Raw genomic sequence first — 16432 nt, 5'->3', positions numbered from 1 at the left:
AAAGACATTGTCATTGACAAAGAAAATAGCTTGCCAAGACCTATTGGCTTTGCCAATGCTTCTTCATTTTGGCAGCGCCAGCCATACCTGCCACAAATCCAAAAACAACCAAACCTGCTGGTCTAACAATACAGAGGCAGAGCCAGAGGAATGGACCATGGATCCACCCAGCAAACCACCACCACCACCACCTTCTCCTCTTCCATACCACCAGGAAAGCAGACCTACTTTGCTCCCCCAAACTCAGTCGGAGCCTGTGAGAGGGCGAGTGTCCCGCTTTCTCCCAGCCTGGGAGGCCATTACTTTGGACCAGCGGGTCATCCAATTGTGGAAAAGGGTTACGCCCTTCCCTTCCTTCAGGCATCACCCTTTAGCCCCTCTCTGCCCTAGCCCCACTCTGCCGCCCCCACCGCAAGAGCACTGGACCACCTTGCCATACTTAACAGGAAGTGGCAGTATTCCTGCAGAAAGGAACAGTGGAGTTAGTGCCAGAACAGGAAAAAGACTAAGGATGTTACATGTATTTACTTTCTAGTGCCTAAGAAATACTGTGGTTTGCGTCCAGTCCTGTACTTCACAAAACTGATCTTCTTCCTCAAAAAAAGGAAAAGTTCAAGATGCTGACCCTAGCTCGAGTTCTGCTGGCGTTGGAATTTGGAAACTGGATGATGTTACAGGACCTGCAGGATGCATACTTCCAAATTCCTATCCTGCTGTCACATCGGAATTACTTGATGTTTGTGGTGGGTTCTACAGACAACCAATTTGCAGTACTACCCCTTGGCTTGATGTCAGCACCCCCGGTCTTTGTGAAGATGATGGCATTGGTGGTGGCCCATTTCAGAAAATGGGACATCCTCATATTCCCCTATCTGGATGACTGGATGATCAAAGCTGGTTTGCCAGAGGTAGTTTCATGCCATCTGCTGTTAACAGCATCCCTTCTGGTCGACCTGGACTTTTCAATCCAGCAGCCCAAATCTCACCTGCAACCCTCTGACTGACTCTAGTTCATAGGGTTGTAATGGACATCACCCTCCTCTGACCTTTGTTCCACCTCAAAGGATCAGCGACATCTAGGAAATGGTTCCATCCCTCCAAGAAGGCGCAAGAGTTCCAGTCCTGAGAGCTCGAAGATTCCTAGAGCTTCCTGCAGTCTCCTAGTCACGCATATTGACACGAGGGCCCTGCTGTGGTTCAGTACAGGGAAGACCCATTGAATTTGGTTGTGATCTCTCCAGCTGTGGAAGTGGAGGGATGAGTCGAACCTGGAATGCAGGATGGCCTTCAGTCCCCCTCCGGCTCTGACTACGGTAGTGATGGATGCTTCCACCTTTGCCCATCTGAAGGATATGGAGATCAGAGCCCTCTGGTCTCCGGATGAACAGGTCCTTCATATCAAACTGTTGCACTTGTGGGTGATTCAGCTGGCGTTCAAGGCCTTCCTCGTCTTCATCATAGGTTTCTCTGTCCGGATCTCGACAGTCTCGCCTCTTTTAGCTTTTGTTGAGACTGTGGTCTTGGGCACACCACCAAGGGATCTGATCATTGGGAATCACCTAGGGTAGTCCGTGCATGTCAGAGCCAACAGCCTGAGCTGGTGTTATCTTGCTGACCACAAGTGGTGTCTTATAGCGGAGGTGGTCCAGGATATCATTGCCCAGGGGAGCGAGACTTAGATGGGCTTGTTCGCCTCCTCGGAAGACAATCGGTGAACCAGTTCTGCATCCTCCATTATGTGTCAAAGAGAGCCTTGGGGGATGCATTTCAGTTGAGGTAGAACAGTTAGCTGCATTATGTGTTCATTCGAATGTAACAACTTTATCACATGATGTGTGTAGAATATTGTAGACCTCTTGCAGGCCAAGCTGTCTCAGGTCCTGCAATATTCACTTTCTTGCTCAGAGAGGCTGTGCGAAAGGCACTGTCAAGTGTTATTTAGATGACTTATCTTTATTCCCAAGTCTGCATAACTAGCCATCCATTTTCTGATCCTCCATTGTCATGCGTTTCTTGACTGGGTTTATGGGTGTTACCGCAGTGGGATTTTAATTTAGTCTTGACTTTTCTTATGGGGACTCAGTTTGATCCTCTACATAATTGTCCTTGAAGAGCGTTGACATTAAAAATAGTCATTGGTTGCCATCACCGTAGTCAGATGGAAGAGTAAGTTAAAAGATTTCTGTCCCCCCTTTTACCTCTTCAGGCTGACAAGTTGGTATTGCAGACCAGGGCTGATTTATTGTCAGACGTGGAGGCTCCCATCTACCCGGGTCAGTCCATCGCCCTCCCATCCTTCTGTCTCCTGCCTCATCTCACTAAGGATGAGGAGTGGTTGCACAAGTTGGGTCCTTGGCAAGCGGTGAACTCCTGTCTGGATAACACAAAGGACATACGACTGAATGGCTAGATCTTTTTCAGCTACTCCGATGCTAAGAAGGGAAGAATGGTACAGAAAAGGACCCTCTCGAGATGGATCATCCTATACATCAAAACCTGCTAAGCCTTGACCAAGAAAGACTCTCCGGGAGGACTTGGGACTCATTTCACCTGTGCCAAATCCACAACTTCTGCCCTTGCCAGGAGAGTTCCCATTGCAGTGATTTGTAAGGCAGCTATGTGGACGTCCCTACACACTTTTGTCAAGCACTGCTGCCTGGATTCCGAAGTTCGTAGGGATGGATATTTTGCCAGAGATGTTCTACATGATCTCCTTGTCTAAGCACACATCAGCCCTCATCCAAAGGCAGGGTTTTGCCTGATAATCTATTCTACAGGTCAGGAATCTGCTTATAGAAGCATCCATCAGTAAAGAAGTTGCTTACCTGCGACATCAATGTTTCTGGTAGATCCTCTATGTGCCTTAGATTCCTCACTAACCCGCCTGCCTCCCCCATTTGATGGATGTGTTATAGGGAAAATTAATAAGATCACTTTTTAAGTTTTTGGTACTGCACTACTCTATCAATGTCACTCGCCTCAAAGGCTAGGAAAAAAGTGTATGTAAATTGACAATGTTAAGGCGGTTTGGGGGGGGGTAGGGGCGGTGCTGCATGGCTTTGATAATTTCACCAGACGCCACTTTGATGTTTCTGGAGCCAGTCTGACTCCTGGGGCGGCTCTACAGGTGAGGAATCTGCAGGTAAAGTCTCCACCAGAAAGCTCATGACTGCAGGTAACTAGGTTTATTTTTTTCTGCAGGTCACTAGCTTAGAAATATAGTGACGTTTTCTCCTGACATTCACATGCAAAGTTCCTTGTACTTCTCTGCATTTTTATTTTTAAATTGGGAAATGTTATTTTTCTTTTTGTTCTGCTGCTATATTGTTTATCATAAAAATGTAGCAATGTGTCAGAACCCCACCGTAATGTTCCATTAAGAAAGACGTGCACTTAAAAAAACAAAAACTTGTCTAGGTTTTAGTCCATTTTCTTTCATCCAGCTAATCTCCCTTCATGTATTCTTCTTGCTAAAGAGTGATTCATGTATCCGGTGTCGACTTGGCCCCTATACCAGTCCGGAACCCCTGCTGAACTACATCACTGATAAAGATGTTTATGAAGATTTGTTCTCATGACGTCAGTAGAATCGAGAGAGCTGTTTCTTTGAGGGCCAAACTATGGTGGTTGGTGTAGTATTGTTGCTATAATTAGTGTCAGCACTGGAAATATTGATTATTTTGATGACTGCACTTCTGCCTGATGTAGTACAATATTTAGCCTTTCCGTTTTTTTAAATCTGACTCGTAGATCATATGACAAGGGGTATGTTTCAGCATCATTAGTTGACCTAATTGTATGTGCAATTTGCTCTGTTCACTGTGCACTTTGAACTGTTTAGCCTAATGCCTAATGTTTGTTTAACACAGGATATGCAGATTGAAGACTTAAAGCAAGAAGTTGCATCTCTTAAGTGTCAGAATGAACAGTTCCAGACCACTGTGTCCCAGCAACTGATCCAGATTCAGCAACACAAAGACCAGTACAACGTCCTTAAAATACAGTTAGGTAGGGGTACAAAATAAAAAAGTTACAAGACTGTCCAGTATTATTTCCAGGCATTTTGAGAGCGGGGAGAAAGAAGGTGGGAGGAAGTTAGGCCCTTCTGACGTGTTCTTGTGGACTCTGACATAGTTGATAGCAGTTGCAGTGATACCAGCTTGTACTTAAAATCCTGTAAGAATGCAGTCCTGATATTTCTCACTATTGAACTCTGCAATATCAAGTAGATTGGCTATGTAACACAGTCTGAGGATTTACAGGTGTTGTCCTACTCCAGGATACCTGTGTATGCATTTTTTCGGCAATTCTTTGTCCTTTATTTTTGCACGTTTTTATTAAGACACCTTTCCTTTTTCATAGAGGAAAAAATAAAATTTTCAGCAAATTGTGTGGGTCCAAATAATTTTTAGCTGCATATTACCCACATGGGCCCGTGTTCACATGGGCTTCAAGGATATGCTGCTTTAGGTGTTAGCCTCTATTTGATGCAGTGTTTAAGGGTCTTGGTTTGTCCAGTCTTATCTGATTCATTCGTTAGTCAGTAGAATTGACCTCCATATTGTGATGGACAGTGGATGGCGTACACAGCTTGGCTTAAAAATGTGACAACCCCTTGCTCACTCTTCAGGTGCCTCCTGGTAAACAGAAAAGTGCTGAAAACCAAGAGCCATGTAAAGTTCCTGCTGTATATGACTTTCTGTTTTGGCCTCTTTTGAAATAAACTTTTTACTTTAACATTTAATATCAATTCTTAGTGAAGTTGAGATTTACAAGTTGAAAAGTGGTGACAATACACTTGAACTCCTCAATTACAAAAATGAGCCAGAAATAAAAAATATATTATGGGTATTTCAGACTCCTACTTGATTATTTTAGTCATTGTTCAAATGTAAAGACTTTGCGAAATGTCCAGTTGTCCGCATTTCAGCAGCTAAAAAAAAAATATTTTTCCCTAGGCAAAGATACTCAGCATCACAGTTCACCTAGTGATTCTTCACAGATGAACGGGTTTCAGTCAGAGGAACTGAGTAAGTTGCGTGAGGAGATAGACGATTTGAAAAGACAGAAAGAAGCCTTTCAAGGACAGCTGGCAGAAAAGGATGGATTGATTGAAAGCATGGTAAGTACTTAATGGGAAGCTTTCACAGAGTTAAACAAAGTCACTTAACTTTGAAACATTCTGAATTGTTCAAAATATGCACTCTTGAGGTTTTTTTTAAAGAATGTTATGATCTTTTAGGATTACATTCTGATGGATACTTCTGACCACATATTCCTCATCATGCAGTAGCCCTTAGGTGCCACTCTGGATCCTTGGAATTTTGTAACAGTGCTTCTGCCTTCTAGGTGGTGTCATGCAACTCTGCAATGACTCTGTACTGCTGTGAAAGTGATAGCAGATTTGCATATAAGCACCACCCCTGCATACTAATGTCAGTTTCTTTCCATGCCTACCGCCTATATCCAAAACTCCACTTCCTACAACTCCAGAACGGTTCCATAGTTTGCTTGAAAACAGTCTCCCACCTGAAAATGACATATTCTAGCAGTAGCATAACTGCAGGAAGCAGATGTTGGTTCCTGTGCTCTGGACGTGCTTTTAAGTCATGTGATGTATGTGCTCTAGTGCACCTAAATCAAGTGGATATTGCTTAACACAAGAAGTCGTCGTAATCATAGCGAATTGCAATTCCATTCCGAGGTTGTGAGCTCGTCCTGATTCCAGAGCAATTCCAGCGACCTCTTTACTTCCCCCTCATATTCTTGAGATAAGTCCAAGTGAAACGTAAAAAATCTAAGTGGGACTCAACCTCACCTCAACAGTCCTGCTTCATAGAGAAGCCCCAAGGGTGTCAAGATGTAAGTTGTACTCCTTTGAGGTCTCTGGCCACTGAACCAATTACTTAGTTGGTTGTGACGTGCATCAAGTTCTGTTGGCCCTTCCAGTATATTACTGCAGTCAGGGAAGCCATGCTGTAAATCTCCAATGCACTTCTAGCACCCTCTGGTGCACCTTTGGGCCCCACAGAATCGCAGAGGCGTGTTGCCACTGGTGGGACCCTCCCTGATGTGTCTGTTCCCTTTGACTCCTTACCTGGCTCATACCGACTCTGGTACTTATGTCCACTCTGGTACCAAGATCAAGACTGGTTCATGACTGCTCACTACACCAGCAGATGATCCTGTGCTAACACACTTCAGAATTTGAATCGTGAGCTCAAACTCGACCATTGTTGGCGACTAAATTACAGTGTGCTGACAGTTGTTATGCAGCCTGTATTTAACCCAGTGCCTCTGCTGCATTCCAACTATCCGCAAACTCTCCAGTTCCTTTTTGGTTCTGACCCAGCACCAGAGCAGGGAGGCGTCAGACAACCAAGGATAATGGTAAGGGTAATGGCTTGTCCCTCCCTCCTTATAGTAATGATGACTAATAATTTGATTTAAAAATACCAGTAGGCTTGATGCCTCCACTGAGACATAGCGCTTCACTCGCTGTATTGGCCACCCATGGAAGAAGTGCCTCATTAATAGTGGTAGTTCAGAGATCAGCTGTGTTGCTGGAATTACTGCTTTCCTCCATAAGAGACTAAAATAAATGTTTTGAGAGAAATTGTGCAGCCTTAGCCAGCAACATGTGAATGGGTTATCCATGCAGGATTCTGTACCACAACCTGCACTATTGTGGCAGTCTGTACCGTTTTTTTGCTACCAAGACATACCTGAATGAGGTCTGTTAGGTTCTCCTGCGACGTATGGCATTGCTAATGGATATGGCCTTTGATAGGGTTTTCATTTTTGGAAAGAAGGCGGGCTCCACTTTGGAATGCTTTAAAGATAGCAACCCTAAAGCGGGCTCCTTTGGACTGTTGAGCACTGCAAAACTATTTTCACACCAGATCTAGAAATTATTTTAAGGTGGGGTGGCAAATAGACAGACTAACTTCCCTGGCAGTGATCTAGCAGACATCCCAGTCCTTTTGGGGATGTGGATGCAAAACCAGCATGCAGTGCACAGGCCAGCAGGTTCACCAGACCTCAAATTCATCTTTCCTGGCTACTATGCCCAGCAAACCATTTTAGTGTGCTTTGAGCAACAGACAGGGTCCAGCACTTTCTCCCATGTTGGTGATTCATCACATTCTATACGTGGGTCCTGCAAGTTGTAAAGGCCATGCCCTGCTTTTTCGCTTCTTCCCTCTCAGTATACCTTTGACATCTAAATGATTTACTGAGGAGAAGTACCCTTGTTGCTCTCCAGGTTTGCCATAGTTTCTGATACTTCCCCATCCCAAAAAACAACAGAAGCCTCAAGTCTGTCATGGACAACCAATCCCTGAGTACATTTCTGCCGAAGTCCTTTCTGCCCTTGAGGACTTGGACTTGTATAATGTCTTGCAGTTCCATATGTGTTACTTGAAGTTTAAGGTGGCCCAGGAGTATTTTCAGTTTGATGCTTTCCCTTTTGGCCTCACCAGCACCCCCTTAGCTGTTCACGAGCGTGACAACAGTGGTTGCTTCCTGTCTTCGGTGGTTGGTAGGTCTTGCATTCCTGTACCTTGTTAACCGGCTGAAGCCAGGCTTACTGCAGTCAGTCGTGGACCACTTCGGGGCAGTGGTGGACCTCCTAACATCATTGGGGTGTGCCATAAGCAAACCAAGGTCCTACCTGTTTTTATAGGAGGCTTCCATTTGTTGGGACGATCTGGACAGAGAGGAGTTCTAGGTGTTTCCTCCACTATGTGGCCTCTTAGCTTCATGCATCCTCTTTCTCTATTACTCCAAGTGGCAGATGTGAGCCCTACAGTGGACATGAAGTCCCAGTGGCCCAGCATCAAGCAATCTTGCTAATAATAGCCAAGATTCTGGGGAAATGGCCCACGATCTGCAAGGTGACTGAACGATCTGTCTGTCCTGCGCAGGCCACTCTACCTTCCTCACACAGAGCTGACAGTGCGGATGGACACTAATAGGCTGGATGGTCACCTGGAGGAGGTGAAGATGAGAAGTTTCTGGACGCTAGGGTAGGGTTGGTGCCACATCAGGCTATTGGAACTACAGGCCATTCTTTTGAAGGCTTTCTGGCCATGCATCAGAAGGGAGGTAGCAGGACATTCTCTCAGACAACACCTCTACCATATGGTACTTCATCAAGTAGGGCATTGTTGGGTCCTAGGTCTTGTGCTAAGAGGAGTTCTGTCCCCAGAGATGGCTGGATCTTTGGGACATCTTCCTGGTCACCAACCACCTGACAAGGTCCTCGAATTGCCAGAGTGGATGAACCAGGCTGACGTTATCTGGCAGGTGGCTCCTACATCCCAAGGTGGCACAGACTGTCTTTGACCAGTGGAGAGATCTCTGGATATAACTTTCACCACTGTGGAACATGCTGTGTCAAAACCTTTACACATTGTGGAATTTGCACAAGGACACTTATTAGGAGATGGAACATGGGATTCCTGCAGGCATTCCTGCCACTCTCTCTCCTGCCCCGACTTTTGAAAAACTTCAGGAACAAATGGGCCCATGTCACCTTAGTGGCTCTATGTTGGGCATGAGCCTTTGGCACTTGGAACTTTTGAGAAGGAGCATCTGTCCTCCAGTCAGATTACCACTTAACCTAACCACTTGGGTGTTGGGGAGTGATCTGTCTGAGCAGCAGGACAGGCCCTCCTCCTGAATCTCTAGAGCTTACACCTCCATGTGTGGTGATTGAACAGCAGCAATTGACTGCTTTCGATTTGCCACCCGAAGAGGTGGATGACATCCTCGCTGTCGATGCCCTCCACAAAATCCATGCAAGCGAAGTGCTGGGACAAATTCATAATCTGGTGTGGTACGTGGTACACTTACCTTTTACAGGCAAGGTTCTTAGAAGTCATGTTTGTTTTGACATTAGCCAGGAAAGGTGTTGCAGTTGGCACTGTAAAAGGTAAGTTGTCTGTCCTTTTGGTCTCTGTTTGCCAAACCAGCTGTCCTTGCTTAGGTTCACCAGTTGTGATTGGATTTATTAAATATGTGACATATGTTCCATCCCAAACTGTTTGTGATGACAAAGTAGAACCTTAACATTATCTTGACAACCCTCACGTGTACGTCTTTTAAGGCTTTGCATAACTGGTAGTTGTCGCCTGACCTTGAAGACTTTCTTCCTCATTGCCAATACATTAGCTAGTCACGTAAGTGAACTGCAGGCAATTTCAGTACATCTGCTGTACACCTCCTTTTTTCCTGACAAATAAATGCTGAGGTCTAGAACATCCTTCTTACTGAAAGTTGTGACAGCTTTCCATGTTGGGCAGTCAATCACTCTAACAATTTTCTTTGCTCAGTCGCAACCGTCAAGAGGAGGAAAGGCTCCATTGGTTGGAATTTAGAGAGCTTTAAGTATTTACATAGATCTTACCAAGAACCGTCGACTAGACAATCAGTTGTTTGTGGGTTTCTCTTGAGCAACGAAAGGGTAGGTGGTGCGGAAGAGGGGCCTTTTGTTCTGGGTAGTTCTCTACAGTAATATCTACTATGTCCTGGTCAAGAAGCAGCCCCTGGAAGGTCTGAAAGCCCACTCCACCAGGGCCAAGTAAACTACCACTGTGCTTGCGTGAAGGGTACCTGTCCTAAATATGTTCCAGGCTGCAATTTGATCCTCAGTGCATAGATTCATGAAATACTATTTCCTTGAAAGCCAGGGCTGGCAGGAAGGGCCCTTTGCCTGCTCAGTTCTGCATGTCATTTTTTATCTGAGCCCACTCCAAAGACACCTTGCCTTTCACAGGTATTTCTTTGGTATTTATTCTAAGGTGAGGAATCTGCAATAGTAAGTATCAATCAGAAGAACTAGTTACCTTCAGTTACGGTCTTTCAGATGGATGCTGTACCTGCGTATTGCTCAGTGTTCTCCCTTCTCTCTGTTCTTTGAAGTGGCTTCTTTTCAAGGTCATTTGTTCGCACTTCATGTCTTAGGACGCAAAAAAGGAAAAGAAAGAAAACTAACGTTGGTGTGCAGGGTTGCGCTCGCATATGGCACATCTCTTTCACTTCTGGGGAGGTATGAAGTCAGCACAGAGCTGCACAGTCCTGCCTGGCGACACCCCTGAGCACTGCTACAAAATTCTCCAAATCCAATCTGGTGCCTAGAGGATATTCTAAAGTAAGATGCTCTATTTAACAGCTGATTGCTACCAGAAAGAGTGGACTGAAGGTGCGTTATTTGCTCTTAATCTAGGTTTTACTTTATCGGACTGTGGTGTAGCTGATATAACCATTAGTGTTTTAACCATTCTAATTCTTGTTTGGAGTCCATGCTGTATCAGTTTTAGTCCCCATAGTATCATTGCTTTAAGGTTATCTCTAGGTACATTATTCCAAAGGGGCAAGGAGGAATCTGACACCCCCTGTTGTCTGGCAGCGGTGTTGAGAGACACCCACCTTACTTGTTTGTTCTATTTGAAAACACTGTTGCTAAGGATAGAGTGCCAGCATATTATTGATGCTACAAGTATTAACAATAATATCTGTTAAAAAAAAAAGTAAACCACATTTGTAAAAACAAGTAAAAAAAAAAATAACCTGCACAAAGTTCCTTCCTGATTACCATTGGGAAAGAAAAAGATTAAAATAACCAAAAAGTAGAAATATTGCATTTTTGTGAAATATCATAGAAAATGTACTAGCCCAGCCTCCTGGAATAATATAACAGGGTATTCTTATAGACATGTCTCCAAACAAATGTGAATAGGCCAGAGCAGTAGCAAAATCTTGTGACTCAAAGCTCACTTCACGAAAGGATGATATTCAAGGTATGTTACTTATTCATTTATTTAAGTTCCTCCTCCACGACAACACAGCTGTTCCTCCGCCAGTCAGGCTACAACTGACATCCCTGGAACACCACCGATCACTCCGTTCTAGAACTTAGAACAGACACCTCACTAAGTTACAGACCCACATTACAACACATCCTCCTCCCTTACAAACACTGGATAGGAAGAGATGAATGGATAAACATACTACAACAATTCACATGATTAAAGATGAATGATACTATATACAGTGGAGATAACAAAAATCTTATTGTAAATATTAGGGTCAATGAAAGTAGTCTTTTAAGTACCCAGGAGGGCAAATTTCATACCCCTTTCTGGGACACAAGTATTACTAAATTGTGACCAGCATCACCCCTGTCTCTCACCAACTCTTGTGTCCCCAGTATTTCAGGAATCCTGAATTAATGCTCCATCAGTCATCAACCCTGAATGCACTACTACCTTTCTCCTGGTCTCTCACCATGTGTTGCCCCCCTCTTTGATACAAAACTGCCCTTCTGGTGCTCCATTTTTCTCCATTTTTCAATTCCACACTAAACCGAAATGCATGTACCACTTTGAACCGCCCCTTAAGTTTAGACAAACCAGTCCCTTTCCGTGCAATCCGTATCTTAACCCAATCAGCTACTTGTGTGCATTTGTTATTCTCGTTATCTCTTATCTGATTCTCATTCATACCGATCCCCTGAGCTCACCTAAGTAACTCCTTCATCCAGGCAGTAATTGACTACATTCCAGGCTTCCTTCCTCATATTGCTTCAAACGGAATCATACCTGTGACACTATGCTCATTCGTGCGATATGCCCAGACCATCTCTCTTACCATTCTATCAACATCCAGACCACTAGTTGTTGCCTTCTGAATAGTTCCTTTGATCACTCTATTAACCCTTTCCATTGCTCTGTGGGTTATAAAGTGAAGTAAGATTTTGCTTGAACCCATACGAAGTAAGAAAATTCTGCATCTCATGTGAAGTCAATTGTGTATCACTGTCAGTAATGACGACCTCTGGAACACCCTCCTCACAAATCATCTCCTCCAATTACGTAAAAGTGTTTTAGTAGTAATTTCCTTCATGAACTTGACCACAATCCACCTAGTGTGTACATCCATCATCACCTTGGAAAACCTTAACTGTCCTGAAGCCCATACACACCATGTGCCATGCTCTGCATGGATTTTGCAAGTGCCCAGAATCCCTTTGCGTTACTACTTTTAGGCACATTTCTCCTTCTTTGTATATGCTACATTTACTTACCCACTCCTCCACTTGCTCATCCATTCCAGGCTACCAAATTGTTCCCCTCTCATAATTACTATATCTTCACACACAGACAACCCATCCACAATTTTAATATAAGGTCTAACTGGAGCCGCTACTAAAATCTCCCTTCTGCCTTCTAAGAGAATCAACTGTTTCACTTCCTTCAACGTGACATCAGTTTCCATCTCCTTAACCCACTCCTTCTGAGAAATGGCTTGTGCACAACTGAGTTCCAACACAGAAGCAACCACACTTTCCTTCTCTCTTGCTGCAACTGCAAGTTCGTCCACCTCTTTCCAGTTTAAAGACATCCCAGACAAACAATCCACTTGACAATTTCTCCATCCCTGAATATGTTCCAGAACATAACTATACTCTTGTAAACGAGCGGCTAATCTTGCTAATCCAGCTGAACCCTTACTCGCAACACGTTTTTAATCAATGGCTTGTGGTCTGTACATAATACAAATTTTGAGCCCCACAAGTAGGTTCTAAACTACTCTATTCCCCATGCCGATGCAAGAGCTTCTTGCTGGAATACTGAATAGTTTCTTTCAGATGTAGTTAAAGTTCTGCATGCAAATGCTACTGTTTTCTTCTGTCCATTGTGTACTTGTGCAAGCACAGCTCCTGACCCAGTAGCGCGTGCGTCAACAGTGAGAACTGACTTCAATCTAGTATCAGATTGTGCCAAAATATCAGCTTGACAAATTTCACCCTTAAGCACTTTTGGTGCTTCTTCTCCCACTGAAAATTTGCACCTTTTTTCAGTAAAAGCCTCAAACTTTCCATTTTGTCTGAAAAGATCTTCACAAATTTTGTATAATATCATATGAGGCCAAGAAAAGATCTCAACTGATCTTTGTCTAATGGTGCAGGAGCTAACCTTATCGCATTGAGCAAGATTTCTTTAGGTTTCACCCCATTCCCATGAATACTATACCCTAAATAGTCTACCTGCTCTACCAAAAACGTACATTTGTCTCATCTAAGAGATAATCCTGATTCTTTAATTCTAGGCAGAGCTTACCGAAGAACCGTTTTATGTTGATCAGTAGTATCACCAAAATATCATCCTGAAAATAAAGGATGTTCGACATACCATTAAATAGTTTACTCATCATATGTTGGAACACACTCGCTGCCAAATATAAACCAAAAAGTAATTGCGTAAACTGAAACATACCTTCCATAGTAATTTAAGCTGTAAGTGGTTTTGATTTTTCATGTAACTTGATCTGGTGATAAACATTTTTCAAATTATATTTGGAAAAATGCTTCCCGCTACCTACAACTAGAACCAGTTCATTTATATTTGGCAAAGGGTACGTGTCCACTACTACATTTTGGTTAAGTGACCTCAAATCCACACAAATCTATATTTACCATCCGCCTCCTCCGGGATGACACAGGAGATATCCATCTAGAAGTTTCAGTAGGTTCAATAACTCCAGCTGCTAACATTTCATCAAGCATTTTTTTCACTGGTGCACATGCTACTAGGGGATTCCTACAGACCTTATGTTTAACTGGAACAGCATTAGATTGGAGAACAATTTTAGGTACATATCCTTTCAAGTTACCCACTCTTCCTCAAAGACTTCTTTGGCTTTCTCTAAAATGTCAGACAAAGTAAGGTCCTCTACCACCATCACTTCGTTATGTGCTCTGAGGTTAACTACAATGTTCAAGTCGTACTCGTGCGTCCATCCTAAAATCAGTGGACCCTCTTCTGCCACATATACTTTGCCTCTTATCACTCTCCCTCCAAATTCCACAATTGCTTCCATAAAACCTACAGTGTCTGTTTTCAACCCCTGGTATCCTACAGGATTACTTTCTCTTGGATGTAAATCAACGTCCACCCAACGACTCATGAATAAGGATTTTGGGATAATCGTGTACATGGATCCTGAATAAATCATGAGTTCTACTGCACACCAATTGATTCTGACCTCCACTCTGGGTCTGTTCTTCATCCCCTGCATAATATCCACATTCCTAATACAGAAGATTTTGTTTTGTTCATCAGATGACATACCAGTCTCTACAGCTATAGCCACCTTAGTTTTACGCCCACATTTGCGACATTCATTATTTATGGCTATACATTTGTGAAAATCAGCTGTATGATAGTTGCTGCTACATCTGTACCAAACTCTAGCAGTTTGCTTAGACTTGATAGTTGCTTGACTCGAATTAACCATTACATCCACCCCCTTGATCTCTTTATCAATCGTAGATACTGCATTACTTGTACTCTCTTTCCTTTCTAGTTCTCGCATACACAGTTAAGACTGTTCTGCCACCTTAGCTATCTCAATGGCATCTTTAAGAAACATTCTTAGCAGCCCATAAAATGTTTCTTGCATCTACAATGTACTATCAATTGGTCATGAATTAACTCTTCGGACATTGCACCAAATTTACATTTTAATGACAACTCTCTTAACTTTGACCAAATTCATCTATAAATTTCGATTCTTTTTGTGGGCAGGTGTAACATTTTTAGCAATCCAATACTATGTTGACTTCCTTTCCAAATCTTAATTCCAAATGTGCCTTGGCTTCTTCATATACATCTTCTATAGGATCCCCATTGGGTAAAGTGGTAGAGGTAAGTACTTAAAAATACAATGCCCTTCCTTGCCTAGATTATTCAACAATAATGCTTTCTTTTGTGTTGCGCTAAACTTCGTACCATACATAGCTTCAATATATGTTTCCAACATGCTTGTTCAATCCTCCCACTCCATAGATAAGGGCCCTAGTTCTGACAAGAAAAGTGGTGGTGATATGATGGCACTCTCAGATAGCATACTGACTGCACAATTGTTCACCACTATCTATAAATATACAATGTATGGGTTCCGAATATTGTGCAAATATAAGAGTATTAAACGTCACAATCCCCCAAAAAAACAAAAAACGACCAAACTGCAAAATGGTGTGGTTAAAATCCTACCAGAATGCCAGCAATAAACATGAAATGTTCAGTAACTTGTCCCAAACTGTAGAATGCATTTTGTCGAAATGTCACGCCCAACAATAACGCTAAGGTGTGAGTATCACTGCTCAAATATTGTAATTTGAACTCGAATGTGCGTGAGTGACACGTACACAACTGTGGTGTGCGTGTCACTTAAATACCACACAAAACTAAAATGAATAGCAGAAAATGGTGTGCGTATCACAGCTGCGATCCGCACTCAAATTTAGTGCTAAACTGTGGTGTGCGTGTCACCGAGATAACATTCTTAATCATATGAGAATGGTGTGCATGTCACCGCTGTGATCCACACTCAAGATGGCGGTCATGTACATACGTATGACGTCAATACGTCAGTGGCGTCTCCGTCTCAGCGACAGTCTGACGGTTTCCATGGCTCGCGCACTCCTCTGCCCGTGTCCAAACTAAACCCATGCAAAAAGAACAGATGATGGGTGGAATGCTGAACAATACAAACATTCACCCCCAGTCACAAAGATCTGGGTTTAATCTATCGTGTTTTTGCTCACCACTCCACCCCAGTTTGGACCCAGTCAAATGCAAATAAGTCTTGACCCTCTTCCCCATGGAAACAGTCCAACCCAAACTGCCAAGCCAAGGCCTCCCTGGACCAGAAACAAGCATCTTAGGACAGGTCACAGGGTATCACCCTCCATCAGCTGGGCTAGCTTGAATCCAGTGGCACAGTGAGCACGGGACTCACATCTCGTCATACCCTTCCCACTTAAGGCGACAAATGCATAAAGAACAGATGATGGACGGAATGCTTAACAATTGAAACATTCACCCCCAGCTACAAAGATCTGGGTTTAATCCATTGTTTTGTGTTCACCACGCCACTCCAGTTTGGACCCAGACATATGTAAATTAGTCTTGACCCTGTTCCCATACCCACCCACCCCTCCCCCTGTCGGTGCTTGCCTCATCCCCCGGAGACCAACCTCGGACAGTGCTTGTACTTCTCTGGTACAGTGCATCTTCATTCCCCTACACTCTCCTTTCATTAACATTGGGGACTTTGACCTCTGCACCACGATGCCCCCATGCCGCTGAGGGTGCACTCGTGATACCAACCTGAACCTTGCCTGGTGCAAGTTTAAAACCCTGGAGACTGGGATTGTAAGTCATGTACGTACCGATGAAACTGCATCCTTCTTTTCCCCACATAGGTTAATATTGGAGACTCTTAACTGCACTGTCGCTTTTTTTTTATTTTTATTTTTTAAACCGCAAAGTATTTTTAATTTAAAAACTGCTTACCTTATAACAAAGTTCTTTGGTTCAAAGCATATATAAAAGCAACTGTTATGTTTCTAAATGTAAGTGTG

The 16432-nt window shown here is 43.4% G+C and overlaps 1 protein-coding gene across 2 annotated transcripts in view; it reads left to right on the top strand.

Annotated features, from left to right (window-relative positions):
- Nucleotides 1-16432, top strand: part of USO1 (USO1 vesicle transport factor) — a 565160-nt gene that overhangs the window by 394171 nt on the left and 154557 nt on the right. For both annotated transcript variants that reach the window (XM_069230285.1, XM_069230286.1), the window contains 2 exons: nt 3870-4008; nt 4959-5122. In XM_069230285.1, the coding sequence (XP_069086386.1) occupies nt 3870-4008; nt 4959-5122 (303 nt within the window). The remainder of the gene's footprint in view (nt 1-3869; nt 4009-4958; nt 5123-16432) is intronic.

The sequence above is a fragment of the Pleurodeles waltl genome, chromosome 1_1 (assembly GCF_031143425.1).
Source record: "Pleurodeles waltl isolate 20211129_DDA chromosome 1_1, aPleWal1.hap1.20221129, whole genome shotgun sequence".
Lineage (NCBI taxonomy): Eukaryota > Metazoa > Chordata > Amphibia > Caudata > Salamandridae > Pleurodeles > Pleurodeles waltl.
Note: the sequence above shows the minus strand (reverse complement) of the source record. Positions and strands in the feature narration are given on the sequence as shown.